Here is a 25,938-nt window from a genome sequence, read left to right as displayed (position 1 = left end):
CTGTATCACTTTGGGGAGTTCCTCTTGGTGATGTGTGGGCAAAGCTTTCCTCCTAGTCCTGCCATCAGGGCATTCCTGCTGCCCTTTCTAAGGAACCAAAAACCAAAACTACAGCACTCCCCTGAGCCCCCTCTGCTCCCACAGGGGTGAGTAAAGCCAGCCAGAGACCAGCTGCCCCACAGACAGGCTAAGGGGGTGCTGGGACCAGAGACATGTGTGTTTGGGGATGGCTGGGCTTGTCTGCAGAGTTCCCAGCATCAGGGGCAGGCAGGCAGCTGGGAGGAGCACTGAAGTCTCCCTGTTTTTCCAGCTGTGCAGACACATGGGCCCTGCAGGTCCCACAGGCCACTTCCCCTCTCCCTTTGAGCCACAGACTCGGGCTGACATGCACAGAAATCTGCCTGGACACAGAAAAAAAGGCAGGAGCCAGGGAGCCTGATGCAGGTTTTTTCTGTACATCAGTGTTTTTGACACCACAGCCTGTTGCTGCATATAATAAAACAGAAATCAGAAAGAGCAACCAGAATACACACCCAAAGGCAAAAAAACCCTTGGCTTAAAGAAGGTGTTGCCGGGCCCCCGGGGGAAGGCTGGCAGCAGGGCTCCAAGGGGGGAAACGCCTGCCCTGGCTGGGGAGAAACACAACACAAAGAAAAAAACGAACCAACAAAAAAAAAGTCACCCAAGGCTCCCGCTGCGGAGCGGGGAGAGCCAGAAATCCCCCGATTATCCCGACCTCAGTCCTGTTAGCACCTGTACAATAAAACTGTACCGGCCCCGAGGCAGAGCAGCCCGCCCGCACCGCTCCCGCACGGAGAGCTGCTCCGGGACACCGGCGGGGCGCGGACGGCTCCTGCCGCGGGGACAGAGCCTGGGGCACACGCTGCCGAAGCGGGGGACGCGCTGGGGCCGCGGGCTGCGCCTGCCTGGGCAGCACCGCCGGGGACAGGGAGCAGCAGCACGAATGAGATGGAGAAGGAGCACGGGAGAGGATGGAGCAGTGCGGCTGGCTCCCGGCCGGGGCTGAGCGCTGGCGGCAGGAGCCAGCTCCGAGGCCAAGGGAAGGGACGGGAACCCCTGGGCCTGGCCGGCCTCGGGGCACGCTGGAGAGGGGCGGGGGACGGCCTCATCCCACAGCCCGGAGCTCACCATCACAGTGATACAGACTCAGCAAAGAAAACATTACAAATTAAATACTAATTAAATAAATACTATGGAAGACATCGGGAGGGGGAGGGCGAACGGAGAGGCGCAGTTCCGTAGGGTCTGGTGGGGAGGGGCGGCGGCTCCCGCCCCTCGCTGCCCCACTGAGCCCCGTGCAGGGGGTTCCATCACCCACCGGAGCTGGATGAGGCAGCAGCGACCGCCACTGCTGGTGGCGGGGGTCCTCGGGAAGTCCTTGGAGGCGAGGGTCCTCCCTCCCCAGCTGGCCGAGACCTCGGGGAGAGCAGGAGCGGCTGCTCAAAGACTCGAGTCCCTGCTGCTGGCGCTGAGAAAGCTGCTTCCCCTTGGTCCTTATTATTGCCTCGTGATGCCGGGAGTGGCCTGGCCCCGTCAGCTGCTCCACGCCTGGTACTCCACCGCCGAGCCCAGCAGCTGCAGCAGCTCGGGCTCGTAGTGCACCAGCTCCACAGTCTCTGCCGTGCCCGGCGCCAGCTCGGGGCTTGCCGGCACCTCCTCCTGCGCCAGCACCTGGCTGAGGGACACCTGGCGCTGGAACTCTGCCCGCGGCAGCGTGGCCACCTCGAAGTGCGGGAAACGGGCCTGGAATATGCGGGAGGACAGCTTCAGCCGCTTGAGCACATCAGCGAACAGGAACCAGTTGCAGGGCCTGCGAGGATGACAAGAGCAGGGTGGGTTAGAGGGGTGGAGGGGGCTGCAGGCACGGTGCCCTCCCCCTCTGGCCCTGGCACTGTTCTCCTGTTCTCCATGTGCTGCTTCCCCTCAGGAGCCCACGGACAGGGTTTGATCATGGCCTCACAAGTCACAGCCTTTCCAAACACTGACAGCCAGGCAGGAAAGTCCTGCCTTCAACAAGGTCCTGGCAGCTTCCCTGCCAGGAATAAGCCACATGGTCAGGAAATGGAGCTTCTGGTGTGGTTTACTGCTGGAGGGCATGCTGCATGTGTCCCTCTGCATGCACAAACACTGGCAAGCACAGAAATTTGCTGCACAGAAGAGCAGTGCTTTGGCTGCTGCCTCTTCCAAGTCACCCTTCTCCCCCAGCAACAGCCAGTGTCATGGGGGTGCAGGTGGGAGTGCTGCTCCAGTGCTGGAGCTGATTTAGCCATGATGGAAGGAAACAATCCCAGAGCCATCAGTGTGGGCTGCTGCTGAACAAACGTGGGGCTAGAAGCAGGATCACAGGGATGGGAGTGAGGAGCTTCCTGACAGGCACAGCACAGGGACACTCAGGGCAGCAGGATGTGCCTGGTCATGGAGAGTGGGGGGAACCCTTATGAGCTTCCCTGCTCCCTAAGAACATTCCAGGCTGTGCCAAGTCAGCACTGCTTCCCCAACGTCCCCAGTGCCAGAGCTGTAACTTCCCTCTGCTGCCCAGAGCCGCTGTGGCTGCCCCATCCCTGGAAGTGTCCAAGGCCAGCCTGGATGAGGCTTAGAGCACCCTGGTCTAATGGAAGGTGCCCTGCCCATGGCCGGGGAGTGGAATGGGATGAGCTGTAAGGCCCTTCCCAACCCAAACCATTCTGGGATTCTGTGATGATTCTGTGAAGAAAACCACCTAAGACACACCAACGTGGTGCTGCCCATTCCAGGGCTGCAGCCACCTGAGGTGCTGCTCTGTGCTCCAGGGAAAGGCACTCACCCCCGGGAGACAGACACTTGGAGGTTGTAGCTGGGAAGCAGCGGCTTGTCTGAGAACTCAAACATGAAGTTATCTGCTTCTTGCTCCTCTTCCTCCTGGTCTGAGCTCCCTGGAGGGTTGAGCAGCAGGTCGCAGCCGATGCTGTCTTTCCCCTCTGCAACAGGACAGAGGTTGTCACTGCTGTTAGTCACACACCAGCCCGTGCTGGCACTCCCTGGCCACTGCCACGACCCCACAGGCACCTTCCCACAGCATTCCCGCAGCCATGTGAGAACTGCTCCCCTGCTCCCAGAGGAACATGCAGCAAGCACTGGCTGCTCTGCATAGAGAGACTGCCCACTGGCAGGTGAGGGGAGGAGAACATCCCGAGTTGTGGCAGGAAGCTCAGGTGGGACAGGGCACAGCCTGCACCATGAGCCACCCCACTGGGAGACCTCAGATTCTCTCCAAAATGACCTTGGCCCCTGTCCCATTCCAGCACAGACCTCCTCAGCCTGGAAGAGCCTGGAACAGCGAGGTGGGAGGTGGATGTAAAGATGCTTTGCCTGCAAAGGCCATACCAAGGAAGGCAGAGGGAGCACCCTGCTTCTCAAGAGCTTCTCCCTCAGATCCCACCCTCAGAACCTCCAGCGTGATCCAGGGGAGCCAGCACCCATCCCAGTGAGGACAGCAAGGCTGTGCCAGAGACTAATCCAACCAAGCAACAAGCATGAGGGGAAATTAAAGGTGGATATACAGGAATTCTTCCCTGTGAGAGTGGTTAGGCCCTGGCACAGGGCTCAGAGCAGCAGTGGCTGCCCCATCCTTGGAAGTGTCCAAGCACAGGTTGGACAGGGCTTGGAACAACCTGAGATGTCCATGCTCATGGTAGAAGAGTGGAATAAGATGGTCTTTAAGGTCCCTCCCAACTCAAACCAGTGCATGAGTCTATGACTTAAGAGAATTTGCCTGGATGTTCCAGGAGGCATCTGAGCTCCAACAGAATCTGTGTCCAGACGGGATGGAGAATGGCAGGCTGGATCCAAAACCATTTAAAACCAGGTAATTTTCCTATTTACCCCTCTGAAAAGCTCCCGTTGAAGAGAAGCTTGTGGCCTGAATTTTATTATGAAGAGGTTTGAATAGTCTTAAGTTTGCAGTGGTGTTGTCCCACTGAGATAATACAGGATATCTCCAAATACTTCCAGATAAGAGAGTTTAGATTCTATAGAGAGCAGGGAGACCCAATGTGCCTCTGAAGAAATAAACCAATCATGCAAAAGTTCAACCCCACGCACAAGAGAAAAAGCTGAAAAAAAGAAAATCTTCTGGTGTGCTGCATGAGAAAGCTTGACACACCCAGCTGCTCACCCAGCACAACTGGGATTCCAATTGAGGAATAACAGCAGATGACAGGAGACACTGGCTCAGGCAGGGTTTTGGGGAAAAACTGTTATTTCTTAGTGCTGCCAAGGGAAAAAAATCTCTAAGAAACAGGGTGCTGAAATTGTCCGAACTTGCTGTAGAATAGAACAAAAATAAGTGATGTGGTTATTGATCCAGTGTTGCTGCTGGTGAAGCTCAGATGCCATCACTGAAAAGCCTCAGATTTCCTGAGGAACTCAGAAAAAAATAATTAAATGCATTTAATGTGGCAAAAATAGGGCCCACTGTCTGTCCTGAAAGCTCAGTCCTGTCCATCTGCCCGTGCAAAGGCTGGGACAAGGACAGGAACATTCTGTACCACCGAGGGAGACAATCAGGCACAACAATGCCTGTCCCAGGTGGAGACAAACCCCGGACTGGGACTTTGTGTCTGGAGCTCCAGCAGCATCAAGTGCAGGACACTGATGACTTTTCCACATCTCAGAGATCCCACACCCTGGCTTCTTTCATTATCCTTCTGCCCCCAGAGAGTTGCAGACCTCAAGGAAAATGTGGACAGCGTTCCTGCCTCAAAGAATAGGAACAGCTCAAGCAGGGCCTGGGATTTCTCCTGTATCCAGAGTGCTTCAGCTGGTGGAGCTGATGGACAGGGAGATTTCAAAGGACTGATCCACTGGAGGAGGAGAGTTGTTTGCTGCCTGTGATGATTGAGAGCAGCTCAGTTATTCCAGAGCAGAATCAGATACTTCCCTGCCCTGGCTGTACCTGTTCCAGGTGACCCAAGGCAACTGCTGAGGTACCTGAGCCAGAAAGAGACATTTCAGGACACACAGTAAACAGGCTGTAAAGAGGCTGTAAAGGCCATATCCCAGGCTTGGGCATCCTGCTTTTTCTGTGGCTCTGGCAGTGTCTGGCAGCAGGGCCTGGCACAGCACAGGTGATGCAGGGCTGGCACCGCAGCTGTAAACTGATCCCGTGAGGATGGGGAGGAGGGTCCCTTCCTGTGCCTGCTGACAGGGTAAGGGATCACTTCCCAGCTGCATGAGCTCCTGCCTTGCCAGGCAGCCTCTCCAAGGCAGCATTGGGAATGCCCTGTGGATGGGGCAGCAGGGGATCAGTGATAAACCAAAAGGGGTACTGTCTTTAAAACTACTGCAAAGAAAATCTGTTTTTCTTTGTAAAGGCTTGTGACAGCTTTGAGAGCGAGAAATTCTGAGGAAAGAGGCTGAGGTTTGAACTGTTCCCTTGGCAGGGCTGAGGTGCAACAGCCTACAAACAGCGCTCTCAGGAGTGCAGAATTTCTCCTGTTCTGGAATGGAAAGACAGCAGGGTCCTCCAAGGACAAGTCCTCTACCAAGAGCACCTTCCTGAATGCATCAGATTTATTTTTGTTTCTAGAAGGATGTTGGAAATCATGAAGGTAAGCAACTACAGCAACTCAGAAGCAACTCCCAGCATGTATCACCACGGCAAGGTCTCTACCCAAAGCATGAGCAGAGGGATGTGGCCAAATCCGAGGGAATGATGTGTTTTACACAGTGTCACCTCCTGCTCTGCTGCCACCGACGTGGCCTGTGCTGCACTCACCAAGCACAGAGCTGCTGTAGAAATCCCAGGCTGTCCGAGGGTCTCCATCACTGCGGCCCTGCAGATCTGACAGGTAATCTAGAGAGGGGAAATCGAGAGGGTTAATGGCTCAAAGCATCATCCTGGTGTGCACATCCACAGATCCAGGGGGCTCTGCTTCACCCTGCTGCTTTTCCCACTCAGGCATCACACCACAGCTGCAGGATGGATGTCCCTGCTCAAGAGTGGGCATCACCCCAGGCCCCCAGCCAGGAAATGGGAGGTGAAAAGGGAAAACAACAGACAGTGTGAAGTGGCTTGGAAAGGAAGATTCGTACAGCAGTCCTGAGCTCCAAATCACCATCCCCAAAACCTATGTGAGTAGCTGACCCTGGAGGACCTCACACAGGCAGTGGGCAATCAGTTTCCAACACTGTCCTGTCTCTGTCTGGGAGCCACCTCTGGCTGTCCCTTCCTTGGTGTTGTGGCTTCTCCACAACACTTGTCTTGTGTGTACGCAAATGGCACCAAATGCAGCCACAGGGATCCAAACCAGCCCTTTCTGCCAGCAGCAGCATTTGGGCAGGGCTCTTTTGCCACAGAAGGCAGCTTTATTTGGCAACAAAAATCTGCTCCCTTAGGTTAAGCAGTAGAACCTGGTTCTGTGGAACAGTATTTCCATGCAGAGCACTGTCTTTAGCTGTGTGACCACAGTGCAGCCATCTCCTTGCACACTCAAAACTGAAAAGTGACTTGTATCTTATACAGGAAGCACATAGAATTCTATAAAATTTGGGTGGTAAAAATATGCTTGTGTGACAGAACAGAGCTAAAGACAGAGTCATTTTCTGCTCAGGCCCTTTGACACCCAGATTTGTCCCCGTATGCTGCCAGAGGGGAAGGTCTGGAGCACTGTGACCCCAGGCCTGGCACCTACCACAGAGGAAGTGCTTCATCACATCGCTGGTGGCCAGCTTCACTGCTGTCTGCCCAGAGTATGTGGCCAGAGTGGGATCAGCACCATAGGAAAGGAGAAGCCACATGGTTTCCAGGTTGTCATTTGCTACTGCATCATGGATAGGCCTGCACGGGCAGAAGCAGAAAGGGACCGGGAATTTGCTAAGGAAAAGCTTTGGTTTGGGTTAAGATCAATTTAGCCATGACCAACCTGAAGAACCCACCCTGCTCCCTGCCCCACGCTGCCCTGGCTCACCTGGTGCCATCCTGGGCGCTGCAGTTGACGTTGGCACCGTGCTGGAGCAGGATGTGCAGGATGTCGATCCAGCCGCGCGCACAGGCCTCGTGCAGGGCCGTGTACCCTGCATTGTCGTGGTGGTTCACGTCACTGCTCTTCTTCTGCAGGCAGTACAGCACCACGTCCTGCACAGCAAGAGCATGGCTGTGACCACCACGCCAGGTGGGGCAGAGGGGCACACGCAGGAGGGGACAGCACTCACCTTGTAGCCCAGGCGAGCTGCCCGCTGCAGGAGCGTCTCCCCCGCGTTCTTGTTCACGATCAGCCGCCGAGCTCCGGGAGGAACGCTCTGGGCCGGGGGCAGCTCAGGGGAACTCCCTGGGCTGCCCCGATGGGACTTACAAAGTGTCCACAAGTCCTGGGGCTTCTTCAGAGAGCACATTTTGGGCTGGTTGCAACAGCCTTTCCCCTGGGAAAGAAAGCAATACAACTCCTTGGCACACGTGGCCATGACTTACAGGAGTCCTCTTCTCCCCTCATCCGTTCAAGCCATACCTTCCCCTCATCACAGATCCCTGCCAGGTGTTTGGTTTTACATTTGCGTTTTCCTGATGGTTTCTCCAGCTCTTCTTGGACAGGAGAGCTGTTGGAGTGCTCCAGGAAGAAGCCATTCCGAAAGTCTGTGCGCCCTTGAGATTTCCGTGGGGATGGGGACAGCCTACTCCTCAGTTGTAACTCTGTGCCTTTGCCCTTCCCAGACTCCTTCTGCTTCCGGTGCCTGCAATCTAAAGGAGAAATGGGAATGAGGAGCTTCTGTAGGTACCACACTGAAAGTCACCCAGACCTCTGCCACCAGGCAAGACAAACTGCCCATCCCTGAGAGCTGCACAGAAATCAGAGAAGTTGTGGCTGCACCATCCCTGGAACTTTAAGGTCTCTTCCAACCCAAACCTTTCTGGGGTTCCATGATTCTAAATCCAGCCCAAGGCCAAGGGCACTGCAGGAAGGAGAAGCAGAGAGAAAATACAGATTCTCTCATCTAGGATGAACTCAGCATGTACATGGGACACCCAAGGAAAGAGAGGAGCAGGATTCATTGGAATATATCTTAGAGAGGAAGGATGAGCAGGAGCTGTCTGTGAACACTCAGAGTTGCTGCCTAAATATAACAGGCCCTGCCTTGCCCTCTCACATCTTCCCCTGAAGTTAAGGAGCACATTTAAGTTTTCATTAACATCCATTCAGTTAGGAAAAACCAGGATTCTCGAGGGAACTCCAGCCTCGTCTGAATGGATGAATCTTGCTCATCCAATCCTGCAGCAAGAGACTTAGTCTTGAAAGAAATGAGTAAAAAAGATCAGTTAAAAAGAGAGAGGAAAGGATTTTGCACAGCATGGAGAGAACTTCAGGACTCCACTGCCACTGGAGGTGGCTCCAGGCCACAACTCCTGAATCCAAACTACAGCAGGCTCCCTATCTGACAGCTGAGTGAGCAGCCTCTGAAGAAAGCTGGTCAGACAGACAGAGACACTTAACATATGTGGTAAAGCTGCTGGGCAAACCCTTCTGAACGCCACTGCACTCAAAGCTCCTTCCAGGCTCCTGTTCTGAGCAGGAGGCATCCTGACTGTGCCCCTGAGTTGCCAAGACACCGGGAAGCTGACTGGAAACTTTGTTCCTGGTCTGACAGAGGGTCCCAGACACTGCAGGATAGTGTAACACTGTGCTGGAGCAGATGCCAGCTGCTGGGAGCATAGCATCCACCTCTGCTCCCCACACCATCTCAGCAGCACCTGAAGGGTGCCAATCTGAGCTCCAGTGTAGGAGAAGGCAACAGGGCCATGGACACTTCATGCCCTCCAGGAGCACAGCCCAGGCATGCAGAGGGCTGGCACAAGTGCTGCCCATGAAAACTTTCCCCCAAAGTCACCTGTGTGACTCTGAACACAGCCAAGTGCCAGCACACACCGAGCCACCGTGCACCACTGGACAGGTCCCACAGCCTCGACTGTCACTGCACAGGGAGAGGGGACTGCAGGGACTGCTGCCCTCAGGGATGTGCTCATCATGGATTTAGGTTTCAGGGGGGGTCTGGCAGTGGCAAGGGAAGGCACAGGAGCAGTGGCAGAGCAGAGGTAAGCACAGGCAGGCACAGCATGTTCCTCCTCATGCCTACAAGCCACAGAGGGGGTTTGCCCATACTGCACTCTTGCTAAGCCTCTCGCCCTTGTGCTCCCTGCTGCAAGTCTGCAAGTGGCCCTTGCAGAGCAAGACAAAGCCAAGAGCAGCCTAGTTGGATTAGGATGGCTCCGCATCCCCCTATGTTAGCACAGATTGCTGAGCGTGGCTCCCAGGGGCCCTGCTTGTCCAGAAATATTCCACTGTGCTACCTTGTCCCATTCTCGTTTTCCCACGCCCTCTGTCTTAATCCAAGGGTTAGATCAGTGTCTAATAGGCCATATAATAGCCACAGTGTTTACTGCTCTGGAATTTACTGTAAATGTTTTTGAAAGAAGAGTTGATCGATTAAAGCAGTGCGTGCTGTGGCCACCAAGTCATTAAAAAGGAGGGAGTTTCATCATTACAAAACCAAAAAAGAAAAGAAAACCAAATCTCCCACAAAATTCCGCACATAACAAAACAAAAAATTCCCACACTGGTCCCCAGTTTGTACCAGAACTCCCTTTCCAGGTTGTACCTGCTTTGGATTTCCGCCTCCGGTGGGGATATCCCACTTGCTCCTCTTCCCGCTCAGTCAGGTATTCCCCTGTCTGGTATTTCCAACTCTTCTGTCGTCTCCTTTTCTTCCTTTTGATGTGGCCATCCTCTTCCTCCTCCTCGTTGGGCTCCCACAGCTGCCTGGGTGATTCTGCTCTCCAGGGCAGTTCCCGGGTCCTCCTTGTGTGACAGCTGCTCCTCTCAGACACAGACCTGTCCCTGTCCCTGCGGCTGTGGCAGCGGGATGTCCTGTGGGATTTGCGCAGCTTTCGATGTTTCAAGGATGTCTCCTCCTCCTCTTCTTCCTCCTCCTCTTCCTCCTGATCCTCCTCCAGCAATGGTAAAATCTCCTGACCACTCACATCACACTCTCCCATCACACCAGCAGAAGAGCCAGCAACGCTTCCTGCAAAAGATGGGGATTTCTAGCTGACAAAAAAGCCAAGAGGATCCACAAGGCAAAGCCTCAAAGCAGGACGAAACGCAGGGAAAAGGTGCCATGAAAAGTGAATGCTCCCAGTCGAGTCAGGACTGTCACCAGGACCCTGGGCACCAGCTCACCTGACTGACTGCGCGTCCGGCTGCTCAGCACCACTGGAATGAAATCACGGAAGTTGTTCTTGGGCTTCTTCTCCAAGTAACCTGTGAGGAAAACCAAGCCTTGAAGAAACACATCACAGACCTGTGATGTGGCAAGGGCAGTGCAGTGTCACCATGGCAGGAGCTGCTGTGATGGCCCAAGGGAGATGGCTTTAAATGAACTGAGGTTGGTTTAGACTGGACATAGGGAAGAACTTTTTGAAAATAAGGGTGGTAAAACACTGGCACAGCTTCTCCAGAGAGGTGGGGGACGTGCCATTCCTGGAAACATCCAAGGCCAGGCTTGACCAGGAGCAACCTGGTCTAATGGAAGGTGCCCCTGCCCATGGCAGCAGGGTGGAACAAGATGAGCTTTAAGGTTCCTCCAACCTCCCCCATTCTGGAAGTCTGATCATGCTGCAGCTCTGTTTGGGATCCCAACCCAGCTCCAGAGGCCATTTGCCTTCAGGAGAGCAGCAGTTTGGCCCCTAGGGCAGCCTGACCCCGCAGGAACCCACTGCCATTCCCAAGAGTACCTTCCTCGTGGCTGTCTCCCCGGTGAGCCAGTGATGGGCACTCCGTCTTCGCTGGCCTCCTACGCTTACGCTTTACCCTGAGGCTGCTGTGATCTGTGATGGCACCCGGGCCACCTCGGCCTTCCCGGCCTTCCTGCTTGCCAAGCTCATGTGGATTGTCATGGTGTTTTTGCCACTGTGAAGGGAGGACATGTGCTAAAGCTGGAGCTTCCCACTGACTGAGCTGGAGCAGCACAAAAGACAGAACTCCATCTCCACTGATTACACTGGTGCCCTCCAGCTTTTTTGACGCTCCAGATACCTTTTTGCCCTGGACAACCTGCAGCACAGGCACATTCCCCCACAACCAGGCAATGCCCAGGAGGGCAGGTAGAAAGCCCTGTGCCCTCAGATGTCCCCCCATTAGAGCTCCCTCCTCTCCCCCAGCCCCACCTTTGCCCTGACCCAGAGGTCCCAGCCCATCCCACGCACCTTCCGGCCGTGCACGCTCCGGCTTCCTGACTTGCTTGGGGACTCTTGGCTGTCCTGGCCTTGGCACTTCAGTCTCTTGTGGCTCTGCCTGGTGTCCCCATCATGCTGCCGCTTGGCCTTGCAGCGTGTGCCACCCTCCTGCTTGATCTGCCCCGTCCCTTTGAGCTTGGCCTCAGTGAAGGCTTGCGGAGCCGCCCCAGCCCGCAGGCAGGTCACTGAGGGAAAGGACACATCACACTCCACTCGCTCCTTCTTGACCCTGCACAGATCCACCTGCTGCACGCACGGGAGGGGCTCCGTGGCCGGGGGCTCCTGGGAGCTCTCGCAGCCCGGCTCCTTGCGCTGGCCATCCGTGGGCCCCTCCGGCACCATCCGCAGGCCCTGCTGCCCACCCGTCGGCTGTGACAAATACGCCGCCAACACTTGGTTTTTGGGTTTTGCATCCAACTGTTTGAGGCTACAGCTCCCCTGGGGAGCCTCAGTCTGTGTGTTGCTCTCCTGACTGGAGTCAGCCTCTGGCTGAGTGCTCTCCTGACTCTTTGGAGCGTTGTCCAGCTTCCCCTTCCCCCCTTTCCCATCCAAAGCACTGGTCTGGAGAGCTGGACCTGCCTCCAGCGGTGCCGGGTTGGCCAGCTCCTCGCAGGGCTTGGGCAAGGCCCGGGAGCTCTTGCTCTTGGCCACAGCATCCTGTTCCTGAGGTGGGAGCCGGGGCAGCCCCTCCGGCAGGCTCTGGGTGGCTGTGCTGGGCTCAGCAGGCTGCACACTCGGGAACGCCGGCGGCTCGCCCGCCCCGGCTGGCTTGCAGGGGCTGCTCTGGTTCAGGGGCAGCTGTCCCGCCGTGGAGATGCCGATGGAAAGCAGCGGGGTCTGATGGTATGGAGACCAGCCCAGAGGCAGAAATTGAGGATTGGAAGGTTTTCCGTTGACAGGGCATCGTGGGTAGACACTTCCCTGGACAGGATTCCAGGTGGCAATGTCCTTGGACTGACACAAAGGAGCTCCTGGAGCAACTCTGCCATGAAGAAGTCTCTTGGCAGGATCCTGCTGTCCTTCCGTGCCAACCTGGTTGGCTTTCTTCCCACAGGCCACACCGGCAGCGCGGGGCTCGCCCTGGTCGATGATGGAGATGGGCTCCTGCTTGGGCAGGTGGCGTGGGTCCCTGCTGAGGCTCACACCTGCATCCTTGCTGAGCAGCAGCGAGGCCGGCACCGGGTTGGCGACACCGACATAAGTGCCGGGAATGGTGCTGATGAGCGTGGTGTTCTTCACCCAGGAGCCCTGCTCGCCGTTGCGCAGGAACTCGGGGAAGATGACCAAGGGCGGGGTGGTGCCGAGGCACGAGGTGACGCTGCTGCCCGTGGCCTGTGCCGCACGCTGGGACTTGGAGAGGACGGTGGTGAGCAGCGCTTTGCCGCTGGTGTGCACGGGGGTGAGGATGGGCATGGGGGGGGTCTTGCGCTGGCTGGGCGGAGGCAGTTTCTGGCGGTTGGACTTGGAGGAGAGATCAAGAGGCATCTCACTGCACTCCGGGGATGAGACCATCTCACGCTCTAGCTGGGGAGGGGACTTCAGAGGGGAGAGGGAAGTGGCAGCCCCCAGCGCATGTGTCTCGGGAGCTGCCGGGGCCCTGGCCTGCATGGCGGTGCCAGAGGAGGGAGCAGTGCTCCCACCTGGTGCTGGTGCTGCCGGCAGAGCCTGGCTGGAGGGCAGGGCCAGGCTGGCGCTGGACAGGGGAGCATTCTCAGCTGCGGCCTGGGCACTACTTCCGCCTGAGGGTGGGGGGCAGCTGAGCTGATTCACCTCCACAGACACCACTTTGGCATCCGAAGCCAAGGGCCTGGTGACAGAGAAGGTGTAGGGGTAGGAACGCAGCTCTGGGGAAGCAATAATGCCCGGAAGGCAACGCTCGTGCAGGTAGGAAGGCAGCACGGGGAGGGTGAGTGTGGAGGAGACCCCCAGGGTGGCCGGGAGCGCGGCCACGCTGAGCGGCTGCCCACAGCTGGGTGGGGGGATGTACACCAGCGACTGGCTCGGGCTCAGCACGGCCCCAGCCTGGAAGGACAGGGGCAACTTTTGCATAGCAGGGGCCTGAGAGGGGGGAAAGCAAACCCTGTTCAATGTGAAGGTGGCGGGAGTGGAGACAGAGGTGTTGCAGCTGGAGACAACCACAGATAAGGTCCCTTCTGCCAGCACACCTGGCCCTTGTGCTGCAGTGCTCAGGAGGGCTTTCTCGTGCCCAGCAGGCTCACTCTCTGGAGCCACGGAGCAGGCTGGGGCAGCATCAGCCTGCTTGTCGCTGGGGCGATCTGCTGGTGTCCAGGCAGCATCAGCACCACTGCTCTCCTGCTCCACAGCCCTGGGGGTCGCTGGCTCCTGCCCTCTGCCATCCCCCTGACCTGCCAGAGGGCCCAGGGCGTCATCTGTCACAGTCTTTCCCACACACTCCAGGTCTGGGTTGGGATCAGGTGGCTGCTCCTCCAGTTTGGGTCCAATTTTTTCCTCCACCTTGCCATCAGCATCCAGCCCCTGGGCACTGCTGCCACCACCGCTGACTGCTGTGAGCTCCACCTGCAGCAAGAAGGGAGAAGGTGTGTCCTGGGACCTGTGCAAGTAGCACCCAGGGAAGCAGGAAGGATCTGTCCACCTTGGACACAGAGGCAAAAGCAGCAAACAGCTCTGCCTAAAGGAGAACACAGCTTTGCCTCACTGCGTCCCTCTCAAGAAGGAGTCCATGAATCCATTGGGGAAAATGCTCCTGCTTGGCCTATTCCATCAGGGAATAGCCTTCTTGGACTCAGCTGGACAGGCAAAGAACTCACCTCAGAAAGGCTGCTGCTGACACAAAACTCTTGAGACCCCAAGTGCTGGGAGCTGCTCGTTTTTGACTCCTCATCAGAAATGGGGGCTCTCCTAGGAAGAAGAAGGACAGCATTATGAAACCCCAAAATACCCTCCCAGAATCCCACCCCTCCCTGTCCCTGTGTGGGACAGTGGAGCAGCGGCACACCTTTTTACTCACAGTCACCTGGCCTCATCATGGGCGAGCCCAGCCTTCCCCAGTGTCCCAGCCTAGTGCCACACATCTGTTTCTGTCCCCTCCATTTCCCATTCTGTCCCACCACACCCTTTCCATCCTCCCCTGAGTCTCATCCTGCTTGTCTCTTCCCGCACAGGCACCTCCTCATTCCCGTTCCTCCTGCTTCCTCCCTGTCCTGGGACCCCCAGCCCAGCCTAGCTGCCAGTGGGGATTTCCCTCTGGTGCCAAAGCTCTCTGGGCTCGGGAGGCCTGAACAGGAGCAGTGGGTGTCCATGGCCATTCTGATGTGCCATGTCTTGCTGGCCACCATGTCTGGACCCTTTGTCTCTGGAATGTGATTCTCACACATCCTGCAGCCTGGATTCAGGACAAGGACTGTGACCTCCTTGGGACACTCCTTCCCCAACGGTATTCACCAGACAGCACTTCCCTGGTGTTTTGCTTGGGACAGGCTACTAGTGCCAGCACAAAACAGAACAAGTTTGGATTCTGTTATGACATAATTTCAGCCAGATTTGTTTCCTACGTCCTGAGCTTTCACAGCAGTCACACACAGAGCTGTAGGCACACGATTTGTCTTTGGACTCAGCACCCCCAGTGCTGGGGCCCCGTTACACACCCCTAGCACCAGGACCTCACTCTGGGCTGCCCCAGCCCTGGGACTCTGCTTCGTACCTCCAGTGCCAGGAACGCGCTCAGTATCCTCAGCCCCAGGACGCTGCTCTGTACCCCCAGCGCCGGGACCCCGCTCGGAGCTGTTTCCGTGCCGTCCCCACCGACCTTCGGGTCAGCGACATGCCGGTCGCTCCCTCCAGAGGCTGCCGCGTTCCCGGGGCTCCCGGGCCGCCCGTCACAGGCCGCGGGGTGGGGCTGAGCGCCGAGAGGCCGGGCGGGCGGCGGTCGGGGCTCGGGGGTGCCGAGGCCGGCTCGAATCCCCGCGGTGGCGGCGGTGGCGGCGGGGCCGGAGCGGAGCGGGGCGGGGGCCGAGCACGAGGGGGAGCCCGAGCGCAGCCGCCCACCCGCGGGGCCCGCCCGGGCACGGCGCTGCCGGCGCTTCCCGGAGCCCCGCGGCGCTGCCCGGAGCCCCGCGGCGCTGCCCGGCCCGCAGCTCGCCCGCCGCTAGCCCAGGGCCCGCGGGAGCGCTGCCCGGCTCCCCTCGAGTGCCTCGGAGCGGCTGAGGGCGGTGCGCGGTCTCCGCCCGGCCCCGCCGCGGCTCCTCCCGGGGCAGGGCGCGATGCCGCCCGCACAGACGGCGACCGAGGAACGAGACGGGCATCGGGGGCGAGAAAGCGCCCGGCCGCAGCCCCCCGCCCTGCCCAGACATCTCAAAATTTGACGCCTATTGTAAGCTCGGAGCCGCGCCGACAGGCTCGGCGGGTATCGCCTCCGCAGCCCTTATCTGCGGGACACAGGGTGCCCGGCGCTGCTGCGGGCCGCAAATCAGCTCTGCCCGAGCCAGACCTGGGGCTCGGCCCTGCCCACCGCCGCTGCACCGGCCCCGGGGGACGCCTGCCAAAACCCCCGGCACCCGCGGCCGGCAATGACAGCCACACGCTGCCTCTGTGCACGTAAAACTTCCCCGGCTTGGGCAAATGCATGGAACAGTCGCGGTGGCCTTGAGGAAGCCACAAACTCGTCCGTTCTGAGAATAAGACCCCTGAGCCACGGGAATGAACGGGCGATGCAAAGCCACAGAGCTGGGCTTGATCGATCCTACCTCCCAGCCACTAATCCTCCCTAATCTCCTGCTTGGTGGCAAGTCACAACCCTCCCATCTGATCATTTGGTTGGCACAAACCCTCCTGGGTCACCAAAAGCCTTTGGTTCAAGCTCTTTCCCTTCCTTGGCCATCGAGAGCACGGGTCTAGAGGAGCCAACAGCACGTGCAGACAACTTGCCCTCCTCAGCATCAAAGCTGTGGAGGCAACATAACAATACACAGGCAACAGATCCTCTGCTGAGACCTCCAGCACACTCCTGGCTGGAGCACGGGATGTGGGGACCCTCCTGGAATGCCAACATACCCAACTCCTCCCTGTGGCCCATTTGCACTTCAGGCCATTTTAGACCCCAGTAAAAAGGGGTTGAGTCAGCATCAGCTCCCTTCCCACAGCCTCTCCAGACCCCTAAGTAGCTCTCCCGTGCCTCCTTTCCCCTGCCCACCACCCACGCACCTCACCTCTCCTCGTTGAGGCCACACATGCGAATCCGCTCTGTGCTGGTCCAGTTGTGCACCCCGCTGTAGAGAGGTGCTGTAGAGATCATGACAGCTGATCCTCACCCTCCAGGACCTGCTGGGGCTCCAGGGAATACGCTGCCTGCAAGGGGGAAACAGAGGGTTGGGAACTCTCCTCGGGATGATCGATTCAACTGCCCTTTTGGAAAACTCATCCCCAGCTTTGCTGCCGGGCACATGGGGAACAACACCCTGGGGTGCCACAGGTCTAGAAGAGGGCGAGAAGAAATTAATTAGCAGTGCCTTTGGACAGAATCCACCATCCACTCACCCTCTCATTAAACAAGTTATTGCCAAAAAAGCCACTGGCTACCACAAGGGTTTCACACAAGTGTCTTCACACACTCACACAACATTTGAAACGTTCCCCCCACTTTTCTTCTCCCTGCAGAGGAACCTCCAGCACCAGAAGACACCAAGCAGTGCTGTACAAGGCGATGGTCTTTTACAGCACTGAAACTGCAAGGCTGCACAGGACTCTCCTAAAGCAGCCCATGGCAGGTCCTAGGGGCAAAGCCTCAAACAAGGAGAGTCTCTCCTCAGCTGGAGGCTCCTGGAGGGAGCAGAGGTTCGTCAGTGCTGCTGCCAAGGGTTTATCCTCTCCTTCTGTGAAGAAGGTGCCGGTTTTCTTTGGAGTTACGGGTGGAAAACATGAGGGAATCCAGATATTCAGAAGCATCCATGAGGCACTGTCATGGGTGGAGCTTTCAGGGGAGAGCGTTGCAGCCAATCATGCAGCGCTGGGTGCTGGAGCATTGAGAAGCTCGGCTGCTCCAGGGAAAAGGCAGAAGGGGAAGAGAGGATCTCTGGTGCTAACGAGTGGACTCAGCCAAACCAAGCAGAATTGACTGCAAAAGGAAGAGAGATGCTGTCAAGGAGGTTCAGGGAAATACTAAACCCTGAAGGTAAAGCAGGCACAGAGCCACGACAATGCTCTCGGTGCAGCGGTGGGAGTGGGAATTAGCTGGAAGCAGCACGTGATCCCCAATCTCTGTCGACTGTCTTTTCCCTGACAAACTCCGGGCAACACCAGCTCTGCACGGGACAAGCAGCAGCTTGTGCCATGAAAGGAACCACACAGGGACCTGCTGGCCAGCAGCTCACGGGATGAGCCACAGGACTGAGCAGCCCCTCGGAGGGCAGCTGCTGCTGGGTGTCCTCACTGCAGCCTGAAGGTGCCGGTGGGGATCCTCTGAGGAGGAAAAAGGGGCCAGGCACACGGGAGAAATGGGGGCAAGGCAGCCCGTGTGCCAAAGAGAAAGCAACGGACCCATCTGCACATACGAGGGCACAAGTGACAAACAGTGTGCAGAAATCAGAAGTCAGGGGAAGAGGGGAAGCCTGCTAAAAACACACACCGTGAGACAGGAGAAATCTTCAGTATCGATGGTGGAGACGGGCAGACGCCAAGGCAGAGAGCAGGGTCATACCCAAACAGAACAAGGTGGCTTGGAGCAGGAAGGGGAGGAGTCTTTCGATGCTTGGAGAGAAATGCAACATAAAGGAAATAGGGGAACAAACAATCTGCGGGGATTTCACCATCTTAGGCTAAACTGAAAGAAGGGGAGGAGGAAGATTCTGCCCCCGAGCACAGCAGCAGGACAGATGTTCCAGGAGGAATCAAAAGGGACCTTTTGTGCAACGGGAGAAAGGGATGCGTGTGGCTGCACGATGTGGAGCTCGATGTGGCGCTGGGGACAAGCAGAGATCAAGCGTGAGCCCCGCATTGGTCTGGCAAGGGAGGAGTGATAATGGGGTGTTACAAGGAGCTGGAAGAAGCAGCATGTTTGGAGTGCTCGAGTAAGACTGGTCAAAAGAGACGGAATGATGGCCACAAGAGGAAAGCTGGGAGGACACAGTGACAGAGATCAACACTGTTCCGTGGATTCTTGGCCTCTGTCCTCTACAGATGAAGTGGGACACATGCCAAAGACAGGCATTTCACAGGGAACGAAGAACAGAAAAAGAATCCAGATATGAACTCAGAGAAGGAATAAAACAGGGGCCAAGCCACAGACGTGGGTTCAAGCACAAAACAGTGGAGCAACAGCATCCTTGAAAAGGCAGACCAGGAAGTTTATTGGGAAATGCAGGGATGAGCAGCTTCCCGATGCAACACTGACCCAGAGAGAGCAACTGCAGCCTCCCTGGGTCAGAACACTGTCAGCCGAGTCGGCACAAGGAAAGCGAGCGGATCTCCCATCTACACTGGTGCAGCTGGAAGCGACATTAAAGGGATGTAATTAAACTCGTAGGAAACCCTTGGAGAACACAACTAGGGCATGGCTTCACATGCCTGTCTTCGAGCAGAAGAAGCTGTTGAGAAACTGCTGAAGCCCTTCTCTCCCCTCACCCTTCAGTCATGCCACTGAAGCCCTCCAGTATTCCAGTAAACTTGACCAGGGAGTTAATCTCCATTAAAAACACTTTTTTTTTTCTTTTTTTTTTTTTTTTTCTTTTCCTGGCTGGACTGGTTTTAACCCATACCAGCTCCTAGATCAGCTTCACCAAGACGGAGAGAGGGCAGAGCCTGGCACAGGCTCTACTTAATCCACAACGTCTGCCAAAGGAAGTGTATACGAAACCACAGTCTTATTTTGATTTAGTTAAATAGGTGCTCAGCCAATTCTAATTAACACCAAAGAAAACGAGTTTAGAATGAAGTAAGAACATCGAGGCATTCTGCGTGGGGAAGCTCATACGGTATGAAAGCATCTTCCCCTCCCGAAACAAAACATGCTGTAAGAACTGTGAGCAAGGAAGGTGCTGAACACACTCACCTCCAACAACAAGCGCTCTGAGAGTCTGCAATGAAACTATTATAGTGAATTAAAAGAAAAGGGGATTTGGTTCATTAAGGCAATACATCTCATCATTTTGCAAAAGGAAACGATGCTACTCTGCAAACCCGCCTCTTCCAGGCTCCAGGAAAAGCAAAGCAGATGTTTTCCTTGCAGTGAAAGTGTGCTTTTACTCAGGTTACTGATGATTTGGCTAGCCATGGAAGCTCCCTTGGATTAAGTCAAGAAATTACTCTTCGAAATATTGCTGTACAGTGATGGAAACAAGTTTCCTGAGATGAAGTTCTTCAGGAATAGACATTTTTTTAACCATTATCTCTAGACAAGTCCTCCTTGCAATGAAAACCCAACAGCACCAAGACCACCGTCATTTTAGGGCAGGCTGAGCAAGAGTCCCAGGACAGGCTCCCCCAGCATTCACCTACCAGCTCCCACTGCTGACAAGAATTAAGCCCATGCCATCTCCACGCTGACCTCTGCTAAACCCTGTCTGTTCCCTGGCTCTTGGGGACCCCAACTTGAATTGCCTAAAGTGAGGCTGCTCAGTTGTTTCCCACAGCCTCTCACAGTCACGCCTCCCACCCCAGTGATAACGCAGCAAAGGGGTTGCAAACTAGATTCTGAAGCCATCCTACTGCAAACCACCCTCCTCCCAGTGACAGCAATTCCTTGGCCCCATCAGGCCCCTGACCTGACAACTCTCAGTTCCTCAAGCGTTTGCACTGGCAAACATGTAAGGCAACTTCTCGGGCTGGCACCTACCTGCCAGTCATGGATAGCCAAGGGTTTGCTTCTCCCTGGGGAGTTTGGTGCTGTTGGTGTTTGCCCTCACAGATGTCACAACTACGTTGCCATCTGGTCTAACTCACTTTGATCAGATTACCCAGAGCCATGACCTCCTACAGAGTCCACCTTACGGCACCTGCGGTGGAGCCAGGCCTACCAGTGCAGGAAGGGGGCTTTTCCCTGCTCCTCCCAGAGACAGCCTGTGCCAGTCACTTCTCCACAGTGCAAACACATCCCTCTGCAGGACCGTGCTGCCTCGACCTCCCACAAAAGGCTTTCCGTGTATTTTCCTGCTCTGTGCATTTCCAAGTACTAAAAGCACTCAGATTTCAAGGCGTTATCCTTCCTCTCCTCCACGCCAGGCCCAGCACATGAGCTACACACCGAGAGATGGACAGTGTCCCCACCTGCAGCACCCTGCCTAGGCAGGGACTGAAACACCAGCAGCCAGTCTTTCAACCCCCCCAGTACAAGGATTCCCTCTGCCTGCTCCGGGCAGGCACATCATCCCCAACACAGGTGGGAGAGCACCAAGCGAGACCCAAAAGGCTCCACTGCTGGCAGTGGGAGCTCAGACAATGGCACAAATTCCCGAGGGAGAACATCGGCTTTGCCTTGCCCCTTGCATGAGTGGGAGTCACAGCATGAGCTGACTCCAGGAATCCCAGTGCGGGTCACTTGGCTCCGCTGCTCCAGAGCCTTTATGGACACATAAACACTGCCCAGTGCCTCCGTCCGTGCTGGCATTGAGTGGCACAGGGGCACGGAAGAAGAAAAAGGACTTCCCATCCCTAGGGGCTGTAACAGAGAAAGGCTACCACATCCCTCAGCAGCAGGAGATGGCGAGGATGCCGTGGCTGCCCTCCCACAGCACCGTGTGGCTCCTGTGGCCAGGGGACACTGTGGAGCAATGCACTTTGACCCTGGAAACACACCCGCGGCAGACACCTTTGAAACATTCATTCCCAGAGCAGTAAAACCTGTAAGGAAGGGGGTTTTATCCCCTGGATGGCTACAAAATATAAAATGAGGTCAGCTTCTGGAAACTCGGGTGGGATTCAGTGCTCAGAGCACAGCTGGCCACTTTGACAGGAGCAGGAGCAGCGGAATGAGACGGGATGTGCCCTGCAGCTCTTCCCAGGGGTCAGGTGGGCCAGAAGGGAACGGTCTGCAGCGACAGGCAGGTCTCCTTCCCTTGCCACAGTTTGTTCACTTTGGCAATTCTTTGTTGCCATTAGTAACGCAGGCCAGGAATTCTATTTGTTTTGATATGTGATGGTCTGGTGTCCACTGGAAGTGCAGAGGGCCGGAGCGAGCACCGATCCCTACCCCGGTCCCCAACACCTCGGTTCTGAGCACCACTTTGCAAAACCCAGTGGAGTAAACTGCTGGCAAAAAAATTAAAAATGAGATCAAAAATGAAATCAAAAAACCTATGACGGCCCTATCCCAGGACTCACAGTGGGCACGATATGCAACAACAGAGAAATTGAAACAGAAAAGTGAAGAAAAAGAGAACAGCCTATCTTATGTTATGCCACCACTCAGGCAGAGGTCAGAAACTGTTGGAGAATGGACCAGGAATGACCAGAGCGGCACAAAATCCTGCAAGGACGGGCCAGGCTACCTCTGGAGCAGTCTGGGCAGAGCAGTGGCCGGCGAGGGTGGCCCCGAGCTGGGTTTGGTCCCCGCTGCCTGCAGCCGCCCCGGCCGCTGCGGAGCTGAGCCAGGCTTTGCCTACACGCATTTGCTTAAGCTGATTTAAAGACACAGTAACACCACACGTAATTATAGATCCTCGGCACGATGAATTGGGAAAAAAAAAATAAAAGAAAGAAAAAAAATCTATGCCTATTTCAGAAAAATAAAAGTTTGCTGCACACTGGGCAGCACTGTGATAATTGGTCCCAGCTGCTGGACAACTGGTATCAGTAAACCCTGGCTTGTCTGCAACAACCAGGCTGCCCCCACCAAAGCCCACAAATTTTTACGGAGTGAAAAAGAGCCATTAAGGAATGACAGTGTGCAAAAATGTGTCCCACAAGGTTCACATCATCCCAAATGCCAAAAGCAGAGTGCAGCCTCCCATGCCTGGGAGTCAGACTGGTGCTCCAGAGCCCAGAGGTCCCAAGGGCAGCTCTGAAGGCCAAACCTCGCTGGAGCTTGGGCTCTTGACACCTGGAATGCAACTCCAGACCCAGGTGACAGCTATACAGCCAAGCGTCCTCGACTGGCACCATGCAGCCTCCAGCCAGTGCTGACACTGGGACCACCTAAACCCTAAGGATGGCCAGGGCAATGGAAGTGGCACATCAGAAAGGGAAGGGAAGGAAGGGAAGAGAAGAAAGGGAAGGGAAGGCTGCTGCAGACAGGGCCAAAAAGATGCAGAGGAGCTGCGAAAGGCACGGGATGCACCGGCCCTGCCCTAGCACTCCTCCCCAGACTCCGGGGGATGAGCGTGCCAGAGAGCGGATGCTCTGTGACAGGAGAAACTCACTCGGTCTCTATTTTCGCCTGATAGCCCTCTTCCCGGCGCTGCTCTGAACCAGCCTCACCCAGCCTGGGATGAGGGCACGGATGTCACTCGCCGAGGAGCCAGAACCCCTCCCGGTACCGGCAGGCTGCCGCGGGAGGGCTGGTTTCCTCCCCGGTGAAAGCGGCAGGAAGCGCCGCCTCCCTCGCCCGGTCCTGCCGCTGCCCGGCCATCACCGTGGGCACGGGCGGGGGACCGGCCGCCCCCGCTGCCCCGCCCCGGGCGCCGGGGGGCGTCGGCACGGAGCGGCACCGCCCCGGCCCCGGCCGCAGCCCGCCCCGGGGCCGGGGCCGCGGGGGCTTCCCCGGTGAGCCCCCCGCCCGAGGCGCGGCACGTCCCGCTGCCGAGCCCCGAGAGGCCACGGCTCGGCCCTCGGCCCCGCGGGGCAGGCGGCCCCCCCCGGCCCGGGACGCGGCGGCCTCGCGGCCGCTCCGGGAGCTTCGCCCCGCGCCCCGCAGCCTCACCGGGGGCCAGGCCCCGCCGTGCTGCCCCGCGCCCGGCTCCCGCGGCCCCCGGCTCAACAGTTGCCCCCGGGGCCGCTCCCCGGCGGAGCGTCCCGCAGCCCCGGCAGCCGCGGCCGGGCCCCCGCGCTGCCGCCCCGGGGCAGCCCCGGACGTGGAAGGCGGCGGCGGCCGCGCTGCCCCCGAGGAGGGCTCTTCCGCCGCCGCCCGGCACCCGGCCGGTACCCGCGGCCGAACCGGCCCCGGGCACGGCGGCGGCCGGGGCGGACTCGGGCCACGCCGCCAAACTCCACGAGCGCCCGGCGCCGGCGTCCCACCGCCGCCCCGGGAGCAGCGGCCGCCCCGCCCCGCCGCGGGACCCCCCGCACCGCCCCGGCAGCGGCAGGTGCCGCCGGTGCCGGAGCCGGAGCCGCCGCGCCGGGCAGGGCACGGGCACCGCCGCGCCGTCGCGGGGCGGGGAGCGGAGCCGCCGCCGCCCGCCGCCCGCCGCCCGCTGCCCCCCGCCCGGCGCTGTCAGTGCCCGCCGCGCCCCCGCCGCTGTCCCGCCGCAGGACGTCGCCGTGTCCCCCGGCCCGCACGCCCCCCCCCGCCCCGCGCCGCCGCCCCCGGGGGTGTCCCGGGACCGTTTCCATGGAGATCCGGTCCGGACGGCCGAGAAGGGGGGGTCGGGCCCCCCGCGCCCCCCCGCCTGACCCCGTGTGCCGTGGGCGCGGGGCGGCGCGGGCCCGGGGTGCCCGGGCAGCGGGGGCCGGGGTCCGGCGCGGGGCGGCGCGGGGCGGTAGGTACGCACCTGCTTCCCGAGGCGGGCGGGCGGCGGGGGGCGGCGGGCCGGGGCGGGCCCCTGCCCCAGGCGGCGGGTCGGACCCCGAGCGCTGCGAGCGGCGGTTCGGCGGCAGCGGCGGCGGCGGAGGAGACACTGGCAGCGGCAGCCGGAGTGTGAGGGCGAGAGCGAGCCGCGGCCGCGCGGGCTGCCGGGAGCCGTAGTCCGTCCGCCGGGGCCGGGAGCCGCCGAGCCGCCCCGCGGACTGCGGGTCCCGGCGTGCCGCGCGCCCCGGCCCGCGCGGGGGGGCCGGTCCGGAGAGGGAACGGGCGGGCGCGGGGAGGGAACGAGGGAGGGAGCGCGGGGAGGGAGGGAGCGCGGGGAGCGAGGGAGGGGGCTCCGCGCCCGGCGCGGCCCCGGGAGGGGCGGGGGGCGGGAGGCCGCCGCGCCCGGGGTTCGGCACGGCGCGGAGCGGAGCGGCTCCTCGCGGGGGGAGCCTAATGCACACACGGCCCGCACACACGCGCACGCCCGCCCGACCCCGCGCCGGGGCACCGGTTCCCGCACCGGAGAGCGACGCTCGCTCCGCACCGGGGGGAGGAGAAGGATGGAGGAGGAGGAGGCGGCAGCGGGGGCGGGCGCTCGCTCCACGCCCGGCCGGGCGCCCGACAGCGGGCAGAGCCGGACGGGCAGCGCACGGCGAGCGCGGCGCACGCAGCCCCGGTGCCCGCAGTCCCGGTGTCCCCGGCCCCGGAGTCCTCAGCCCCGGTGCCCGACGCCCCGCCGTCCCCCGCCCCGCTGCCCACCGCGCCGTACCCCCCGCCCCCGGTGCCCGTCGCCGGGCGCGGCCGCGGGGGGGTGGGTTGTCCCCGGGCGCTGCGGGGCCGGGCCGGCCGGGAGGACGCGGACCCGCCTGCCCAGCCCGGGTGGGCGTGTGGCCCCCCCAGCCCGGCGAAGCTGCCGCCGGGCGATCCCCCGGGCCCGCTCCCCCCTTCTGGCTCGATGCTCCGAGGGGCGCGCAGCGCTGCGGGGCGGGGGTCGAGGCGCCTCCCCCGCGCCATGCGGGACACCGAGCGGCGCGGCACGGTGCGGCGGCCGCAAGTTTGTCACCGGCCCCCGCCCGCGGCACCGGGGCCCGCAGGCCCGGAGGCCGCCGCACCCCCCGTGGTGCCCGGCCGGGCCCGCTCCGCACCGTCCCGCGCCGCCCCGCAGCGCCCCGGCGCTGACAGCCTCGCCCGGCCCGCGGCCGCGCCGCCCCCGGTACCCGCACGGGCCTCGGAGACCGGCGGCCTCGCGGCGCCCTGGCGCGGCCCCGCCGTGCGGGCACCGGCTGCCCGGGCCGGCCCTGCCCGGCCACGCCGCCCCGGGCTGCGCCGGGCCCCGCGCAGCACCGCCCCGTGCCCTCCCGTCTCCCGCGGCGCCGCCGCCCTCTCCGCCCGGGCCCCGTGTACCGGCAGCTGCGGGGGTCCCCGCTCCCGCACGACCCGGAGGCGAGGGCGGGACTCGTCCCCCCCCGGGCCGCGGCGCGGGGGCTGCATCGGGACGGGCGGGAGCGGCTGGTCTCAGGGCGGGGGGCGCGATGCCGCCGCGGTGTCCCCCGTCCCCGTGCGGAGGCACCGCGCTCCGGCGTGGAGCGGCCCCGGGGGCGGGCAGGGGCCGGGGGCTTCCCGCGGCCGGGCCCCGGAGGGCTGCGGGGTGGGCTCGGGACGGGGCGGTGCTGCCGTGACCACGGCCCGCGATCCTGCGTGGGCGCCGGGGGAGCCGGCGGATGTCACCGTCCCGCGCCCGTGGCGCGCCGCACCGACCCCCGTGAGCTCCGCTGCCGATCTCCGTCGGGTCCGCGCTGCCCTCACCCCCGCAGGACCCGTTGGTTCCCCGGGTTGGTCCATCCGATGGCGAAGTCTCTCCTTAGTTCAGCGTTGATGGCCGGGCCCTCACCGGGAGGTGGGCACGGGCTCCAGGGTGTGGCCACTCCCAGATGGCACGTCTGGGGTGGCGGCCACACCCTGGTGTCACCTGCCGGGAGAGTCCTCTGCAGCCTCAGCCCCAAACCTTTTCGCTGCCTAAGGA

The 25,938-nt window shown here is 59.7% G+C and overlaps 2 protein-coding genes across 2 annotated transcripts; both read right to left on the bottom strand.

Moving 5' to 3' along the window:
- Window positions 1-1,182: 1,182 nt before the first annotated feature.
- Window positions 1,183-23,993, bottom strand: BCORL1 (BCL6 corepressor like 1). The gene is made up of 14 exons (XM_066333842.1): window positions 23,899-23,993; window positions 16,471-16,609; window positions 14,074-14,164; window positions 11,255-13,822; window positions 10,784-10,958; window positions 10,230-10,310; window positions 9,649-10,074; window positions 7,506-7,735; window positions 7,213-7,419; window positions 6,969-7,135; window positions 6,693-6,838; window positions 5,777-5,854; window positions 2,825-2,978; window positions 1,183-1,831 (listed from the first exon to the last, which is right to left on the bottom strand). The coding sequence occupies exons 2-14, from the start codon at window positions 16,554-16,556 to the stop codon at window positions 1,555-1,557; spliced, it is 4,686 nt and encodes a 1,561-aa protein (XP_066189939.1). The 5' UTR covers window positions 16,557-16,609; window positions 23,899-23,993; the 3' UTR covers window positions 1,183-1,554.
- Window positions 17,687-24,929, bottom strand: LOC136370363 (collagen alpha-1(I) chain-like). The gene is made up of 3 exons (XM_066333725.1): window positions 24,539-24,929; window positions 22,729-24,365; window positions 17,687-17,719 (listed from the first exon to the last, which is right to left on the bottom strand). The coding sequence occupies exons 1-3, from the start codon at window positions 24,927-24,929 to the stop codon at window positions 17,687-17,689; spliced, it is 2,061 nt and encodes a 686-aa protein (XP_066189822.1).
- Window positions 24,930-25,938: the final 1,009 nt, after the last annotated feature.

Source organism: Sylvia atricapilla, chromosome 21 (genome assembly GCF_009819655.1).
Source record: "Sylvia atricapilla isolate bSylAtr1 chromosome 21, bSylAtr1.pri, whole genome shotgun sequence".
Taxonomy (NCBI): Eukaryota; Metazoa; Chordata; class Aves; order Passeriformes; family Sylviidae; genus Sylvia; species Sylvia atricapilla.
The sequence above is the reverse complement of the archived record's forward strand: the minus strand, read 5'-3'. Positions and strand labels throughout refer to the sequence as shown.

Bases quoted from the DNA above. Each gene is read 5' to 3' on its own strand.
- LOC136370363 (XM_066333725.1), bottom strand. From the start codon at position 24,929: ATGGCGCGGGGGAGGCGCCTCGACCCCCGCCCCGCAGCGCTGCGCGCC. The intron at 24,366-24,538 runs GTCGGGCGCCCG...TGTGTGCATTAG, and splicing joins CCCGTCCGGCTCTGCCCGCT to GCTCCCCCCGCGAGGAGCCG. The intron at 17,720-22,728 runs GTACCGGGAGGG...TTTCCTCCTCAG, and splicing joins CCTCCCGCGGCAGCCTGCCG to AGGATCCCCACCGGCACCTT.
- BCORL1 (XM_066333842.1), bottom strand. From the start codon at position 16,556: ATGATCTCTACAGCACCTCTCTACAGCGGGGTGCACAACTGGACCAGC. The intron at 10,311-10,783 runs GTACTCTTGGGA...TTTTCCTCACAG, and splicing joins GGGAGACAGCCACGAGGAAG to GTTACTTGGAGAAGAAGCCC. The intron at 7,420-7,505 runs GTATGGCTTGAA...TTTCTTTCCCAG, and splicing joins GGATCTGTGATGAGGGGAAG to GGGAAAGGCTGTTGCAACCA.